We start from the raw sequence: 7,671 nt of genomic DNA on the forward strand, positions 1-7,671 counted from the left end.
TGAGGTGGGGATGGATCTTATGAATCATGAGATCGTGACCTGAGCTGAAATCAAGATTCGGCCGCGCAACCAACTGAGCCACCCAGGTGCCCCCAGAATATTTGTTATTATATTATGCATTTTTTTAAAAGATCTTATTTGTAAGTAATCTCTACACCTAACATGGGGCTTTAACTCACAAATCTGAGATCAAGGGTCGCATGCTCCACTGACTGAGCCAGCCAGGTGCCCCAATGTTAGTGCATGTCTAATTCTCTCAAGATACTTGATAAATTAAGAATCAGTATAAAAAGTCAGACTTACCAACTAAATTTCCAGTATGACATTTTAATTATTAAAAGGATGAAAAAATACAGTGGCATCAAAGTAATAAGGGAAAGACCGATAAGTCTGACACCATAAATAAATTTTAAAAGGTAAAATGCAAATTGGAAATACATTTATAATACATGGGTATCAAAGAGCTAATTTCTTTAACTTCCAAAAAATGATATAGGCCAATTAGAAAAAAAAGAGAAATCCAAATGAAAATCAGGCCCTATAGATTATTCACAGAAAATATATGTATAAATGACCAAAATATGAAAAGATGTTCAAACTTAGTCATAGAAAAATTCAAATCAAAACAATGACTATTTTTTTCACCTATCAGGCAAAATCTTTACAGTTTGAGAATATGTAACATCCATATATACTAGCAATGTGCTAGGAAAACCTCAAGTGCAACATTCAGCAGTGTTCAAAATTTTAAGTGCAACTTACCTTTGATCTAGAAATTTACCTCTAAGAACTTACGCTATGGGTATCTCCATAAAAGTATGACAGAATTTCTATATGAAAAAGTCTCCTGGAGCATATATTAGGAAGAGCAGAAAGTTAGTTAACAGCCTAATAATCTATCACTATCAGGAAACCATGTACTTTATCTTCCAAAATAAGAAATTTTCTGAATGAAAGGAGGTGCTATTAATAATAGGACAATAGGAATAAAGTGGGACATACTGTCTTCATATCCCTAAAGGACAGGTTAAGTAAGTACAGAACAAAATACAACGTAGTACTGCACAGGTATTGAAAAGAATGAGGAAGAGTTACATGAAGAGGCACAATGATGCATAACCTCTTCTGTGTACACTAAAAATTATCTTAATATTCATATACACACAATTTTGCGTAGATGTACAAGCGACATTTTCGGAGTTTAGTCTTGTCTTTTCTGCTTAGCTATCCTTTCTTCCCCCTTTCTCCCATTTCACCACTGCCACTTCCTCTCCAGAAGTTAACTAAGTTAAAAACCTAGTATATATCCTCTTGTTTCCCTCGTTTCCTGTTTATATATAGACATACATACCTTTTACTCAACAAGGAATATCTCTCGGAATCAAATAGTATACCACCAATGCATTCTTTTTAACGACTATATAATATTCCATCATAGAGAAGTCTTAGTTTCTATTGCCATTCTCATCCTGATGAGCATTTGTTTTTGTTCCATATTTTTACCAATTACAAACCATGCTACCATATTTTGTACATATGTTCTCATGATTTTATTTCTATTGGATAAATTGCCAGAAGTAATATCACAGGGTTAAAAAACATAGTATCTTTAATTTGAAAAAACATTTCTGTATTTCTTCTTTAAAAGCTGTACTACTTTATGTTTCTACTTTTTCTCACATTCTTTATTTTTTGCAAGTATGATGGACATAAAATAATCTTACTAATTCAAATTTCCTGAGCCACTAATGAATTTGAGTATTCTTTTTTCACATAATTGTGGACATTGGGTTTGTTCTTTTTGTCAATTGCCTATTCATAGCTTTTGTCCATTTTTCTGAAGTATCTTTTCCTTGTATATTTGTAAGGGCTTTTGGATATTATACTTAACACATTCATCTGAAAACTGCTACAATTAAGAACAAGCAAAAACAACAGCAGAAAAGATAAACAGCTGGTTCTTATACATTTTTAAATCACATATATTTGCGGTATGCCAGTACAAATATATTTCACAGTTCCTATAATTTACTAAAACTCTAAGATTCAAACCCAAACCTTAGTATGGAGGAATTTGCCTATATTGTAGTATTTAGTATATATATATGTATAAAATCCAAGAAAAAAGTAATAAGATACCCATTATTTTTGCTAATAGTTCTTAACAAATCAGTGTTTAATTATGTTAATCAAACATTCAGAAGCCTCTCCCAACTATTAGCACATTAGAGTACAGCATATGCATAATTCATTTAAACTTGGTTTTAAATTTAAAATGAAAAATATTTGAGGGGCACCTGGGTGGCTCAGTCGATTAAATATCTGACTCTTAATCTTGGCTCAGGTCATGATCTCACTGATCGTGAGTTCAAGCCTCGCATCAGGCTCTGCGCTGATGGTACAGAGCCTGCTTGGGATTCCGTCTCTCTCTACCCCTCCCTTGCTTGTGCACTTGCTCGCGTGCTCTCTCTCTCTCTCAAAATAAATAATTTTGGGGCGCCTGGGTGGCGCAGTCGGTTAAGCGTCCGACTTCAGCCAGGTCACGATCTCGCGGTCCGTGAGTTCGAGCCCCGCGTCAGGCTCTGGGCTGATGGCAAGGAGCCTGGAGCCTGTTTCCGATTCTGTGTCTCCCTCTCTCTCTGCCCCTCCCCCGTTCATGCTCTGTCTCTCTCTGTCCCAAAAATAAATAAAAACGTTGAAAAAAATTAAAAAAAAAAATAAATAAATAAATAAATAATTTAATTAAAATTTAAAAAAAAATTTTACTTTCTTTGGTATATCTTTCCATTTTCTCATTTCCAAATTTTGCTTTACATTTTTTCTTGCATTTTTATAAACACCAATCACGACAGACTCCAAATTTCTTACAACTATACATTTTCTGTCAAGATTACTCATAACATAAAAAGTCATCCTCTTCTATATTTTTTAAAGCAGGCAAGAGCCAAAATAAAAGTTATTAGCAAAAAAGAAAGTGATTTATGGCATTTTATGTATTAAAAGATTCATGTAGTGAATGGGCATCCCATATACAAATTAATGCTGAAAGTGTACTGCCCATAATCTGTACCTGTAACCTTATATGACATCTCTCTGTAACGTGTCAAGTCTTCTCCATTAACTAATACCAGCTGTGGACATTTTTCTTTTGCATCTCTGACAGTCATAAGTTTCTTAACTCCAAGTTTCCTAGCTTCATAGTTGCAGGTAACCACCAAATATTTCTGTTGAACCCCTATAAAAAGTAAATATTTTATGAGAAAACTGAACAGGATTAAAGAAAATCTTAATATATTATTTACTAATTCCATAATTTTAAATTGTAATGCAATTTTTCTGATTAAAACGAAAAAGTGCTATTCGGTTAAAAAGTATAGCCTCGGGGCGCCTGGGTGGCTCAGCTGGTTAAGTGTCCGACTTCGGCTCAGGTCATGATCTCATGATCTGTGAGTTCGAGCCCCGCGTTGGCTCTGTGCTGACACCTCAGAGCCTGGTGCCCGTTTCAGATTCTGTGTTTCCCTCTCTCTCTGCGCCTCCCCTGTTCACGCTCTCTCTCTGTCTCAAAAATAAATAAACGTTAAAAAAAAATTTTTTTTAAGTATAGCCTCCATTCACCAAGGTTCTATAAATAAAATTAACAAAAATTATCATAAATCAGTATATTCTCAGGGCACCTAGGTGGCTCAGTCAGTTAAGCATCTGACTCTTGATTTCAGCTCAGGTTATAATCTCAAGAATCGTGACATCAAGCCCCGCATTGGACTCTGTGCTAAAAGCACAGAGCCTGCTTGGGATTCTCTCTCCCTCTCTCTCTGCACCTACCCTGCTCTCTTCTCTCTCTCGAAATAAATAAACATTTAAAAACTAAAAGTAAATCAGTATATTGTCTGGAGTCTTCAGCAAAAAGATAGAAACAAAATCCTCCTAGGGATTTTTTTTCAGACAATATGAAACCAGATTAATTTATACTGAATTAACTCTTTATATAGGTCTAGGCTATGTTTCACCAAAAAATAAAGCAGATGAAAATAACTGAATACAATTAATCACTGGTTTCTGCTAGAAAAACTTTCCGATGACTATAAAACGATGTTCTATTATAAGTGCCAACCTACAACAAGCATGAAGGATCTCCTCCCAATAAATGTTGCAATTACTAAACTGTTCCCCAGAGTAATTTGCAGAAAAGATAAGGCAGTGAGGCATCATTAATGGGACCCCTCCTTATCAAAAATGACTAAATTATGACCATCTACAGACTACACAAATTCTCGTTTACTAGTGGTGGCTTAAGATTGCTGAAATTACTTTTCTCTTTACACAAGCTGACCATTTGTTTACCACTGTAAAAGTAGTGTTCATTAAAACACAAACATGTAGAAGAAAAAAAGATTATGTCCACTCCACCAACGTAAGACATTTGTTTCTAAAACTTTGACATTATAAACAAGGCAAAGAAACGTTATTTCATATAAAGATTTGTGACATATCCAATTATATACTCCACAATAGAAGCTCTGGGTCAAAAGTAGTGATTTAAGATTCATCAGTGAGCTATATAAAAATCAGACTGGTAAGTTCCTTAACTTAAAAAGTAGTCTCCTAATACAGAATTAAATTATATGGACTCACTACTACTATCTGTTACCAGCCCAAGTTAAATAGTCACATATTTGTTGAGTATAACTGAAAGACTACTTTCCCTTTCTCCCAGAAACTTTCAGCATCACATTTCTCACTTCCAGATAATCATTCATCCCTGTGTCTTAATTATACTATACTTTTTTATTAAGCATTACCTACATAGCATCTTATGTTACACTGCTACTAATCAGAAATGACTTTAGCAGAAAATTTTATAGCCCCTAATCCTAATTCCTTGACACCCTAAGAATGAATGATTAATCCCTCAGGATTAAAAATCCTAGACTGATATTGGCACACCAAAAACTAGTCATCCCTTTGTTCTTCCTTAGTAAATCAAGTAGGCTGGGATGAATTGGGATTTATCAAACACAACCTAGGCAGAAGAGGTTAGCAGCTGGTGAACCAGAATTGTTCTTTACGCTTATACTAAAAGATAAATTCTTACTACATGCATAAAAGAAATTTTAGGAAATTTAAATGACTTTTCCAATTTAAGACATACATGCAATAGAAATGCTAAAACAAGCCAACATATACAAGTAAACCCTCCACATAAAATCCCTCTTTGCCTTTTATTTAAAAAGATACCTGCATTTTTAGGAAAATTTTACACTCTATATGCCTCAAGTATTTAGGGTTCTGTTCAAAATCCAACTATTTTGTCATGTTACACAGTTCAAGAGTCAAAATCAAAAGGTGGTTGGATAGGTGAAAATGTCATTAGAATGTAATAAGACATTTTTTAATTTTAACCATTGAGAAAAAGACTAACAGCTTATGGTCTTTCTGTTTATGTGTTCAGTTAGCTATATACACTACTTGTGTAAAATTCATCATTTTCATCATTTATTAAATGAGGCTTAGAAATTTTACACCTACTAGAGAAGCCAAGTTTACTGCCTATGAAGTACCTTAAGAACTGCTTCCAAAATCTTTAATATGGCTAATATATCAGAATATAATCAACATAAATAGTTAATACTCTTATACAAAATGAAAATATTATCAATGTCCAGAATTACCTAAAGGTTTACCCTTCAGTTCCGGATTTGATATCATTTCTACTTGTGCATAAAAGCAATCCAGATCCACATGCACTATGACTCTGGATGAAGAACCTCCTTCTGGCACCACTTGACCATGAACCAATGCACAATATGCAAAGAAATAGAAAAATATATTCAGGCTGCTTATCATCTCTGAGCAATTGGCAGTCCCTTAAGACATGGTAACTGAGAAGGAAGAATGAAGAATGATTTTAAGTTTCTTCCTAGATTTATGTGTCAAAGCATCTAAAAATTACCGACACGAGAGAAACTCCATCTATAGGAGGGTCTTCAGTCCTGTGTACTTAGTATTTCTTTGTGCACTGTATTTTTCTCAGGCTAGAAATAACTTTTGAGAGGGAAAAAATCGATAATGGAAGATGAAAGAGGTAATCCTATCACCTGGAAATTTATAATAAAGTTTAGATTAAATCGCAAGGGATAGGTAAGTTTAATGCTGATTTCAACCCACTTAAAAATTATCCTAAGTGGCATGTTCTTAAATTAAAAAAAAAAAAAAAAAGAATCGTTAAATACAAAAGGGCAGAATCCAGACCTATGGGTTCCAGTAGACTTTATCTGGCACCCATATGAGGGCAGGATTATCTAGTTCAATGCTGAATCCCCAGTATCTAGGACAGGGCCTGGCATATAACAGACTACCAATAAATATTCGCTAAGTTAAAAGAATGAGTAAATATTTCTTGAATTTGAAGAAGTAGCTCAGGTCATGGAGTGCGGAGGGGGATGAGAGAGGAGATTCCGGCTCTTAACCAATTAAAAACGAGGCAGGCTAAGTGCAATGTGGTATTCTGATCTGGATACTGGAACAGAAAACTAAGTGGAAAAAACTGGCAAACCCTGTATAGCGTTTGTACTTAACAGTATTATGCCAGTGTTCACTTTTCAGTTTTGACATATGTACATTAGATATCAACATAAGTGACATAAGATATTAACAATAGGGAAAGCCGCTTCTGCAACTTCTGTGAGTCTAAAATTAATTCCAAAAATTAAAAGTCAAACGGGGGCGCAGAAGGGGGCAAGGAAGAGCCTTGGCCTCAGGCCCTGGGGTTGGGCAGTACAAGGTAGAGCCCTTATGTTTCCAGAGGCCGAAAGTGGGTCCTGGAAGAGATGGCCACTGCAGATGTGCCTCGTTTTCGGTGCCGAGCCAAGCTACAGCCCCAACCTCCGCCAAGTGGGCGACAAGGTTCTCTACTTCTGCAACCTTACTCAGCCCCGGCGCCTCTTCGGCTATTTGAGGGATCACAAATGCACCCTGGAATAACAAACTGATTCGCCGATCCCGTCCTTAGCTGTAAACAGCAGGTAACGAAGGGCAGCTCTCTCTACCAAGCCGTGAAAACGAAAAGAACAGAGCGAGGCAGGGACTGTCGCGCCCCAACGGCCGCCGCCGCCTCCCCTGGCCTCCGCCCGCCCCGCCCTTCTCATTTACACCAAGGGACGCCGCCGGGCTCCTCAGGCACCGGCGCATCGCGCGAGCAGCCTGCCTCCCCCTCCTCCGCCCGGTCCATGGCCTTAGCCGCGTCCTCTTCCTCGTCGCGGCCGGCTTCCTCCTCGGGCTCCACCCCCAGCTTCTCCATCCTGCCGCGGCCAACGACAGCGCAGTTTCCGGCCGCTTCCGCCCCGTCTCCAGGGAAACCAGGGGCCGACCGCCCCCAGTCGCTTCGGCCTTGGCGCCTGCGCAGCCCGGGCCGACCAGCCAGTTGCCCGGAGGAACGCGCGGCCTGGGAATCGTTTGGTCCCACGTGCTGAGGTTGCTTCTCGCCCGGTTGAGCCCGGAAGTGAGGGATTACCGTCACAAACAGCTCTTTTTTTTTTTTTTCTTGAGGTCTTCGGAGTTAGTCCCATGCCACAAATTTTAACTTTTTTTTATCTTAACTGGGGCCAGCCTGTTCTCTCGATAACTGTTACAAGCAAAACTGGTAACACTTAAGACACTGAACGATTCGTGGTG

At 37.6% G+C, this 7,671-nt stretch overlaps 1 protein-coding gene across 7 annotated transcripts in view; it reads right to left on the reverse strand.

Annotated features, from left to right (window-relative positions):
- The window catches only part of POLI (DNA polymerase iota), a 31,060-nt gene extending 23,748 nt beyond the window's left edge, over nucleotides 1-7,312 (reverse strand). The window contains exons 1-3 of one of the 7 annotated variants that reach the window (XM_030336324.1): nucleotides 7,150-7,312; nucleotides 5,670-5,780; nucleotides 3,071-3,235 (exon numbers count right to left, since the gene is read on the reverse strand). In XM_030336324.1, the coding sequence (XP_030192184.1) occupies nucleotides 3,071-3,235; nucleotides 5,670-5,780; nucleotides 7,150-7,297 (424 nt within the window). In that variant the 5' untranslated portion in view covers nucleotides 7,298-7,312. Of the gene's footprint in view, nucleotides 1-3,070; nucleotides 3,236-5,669; nucleotides 7,117-7,149 lie in introns of those variants that run through there. The other 6 variants (XM_030336325.1, XM_030336328.2, XM_030336327.2 and 3 more) reach the window with 6 other exon arrangements.
- Nucleotides 7,313-7,671: the final 359 nt, after the last annotated feature.

The sequence above is a fragment of the Lynx canadensis genome, chromosome D3 (assembly GCF_007474595.2).
Source record: "Lynx canadensis isolate LIC74 chromosome D3, mLynCan4.pri.v2, whole genome shotgun sequence".
Taxonomy (NCBI): Eukaryota; Metazoa; Chordata; class Mammalia; order Carnivora; family Felidae; genus Lynx; species Lynx canadensis.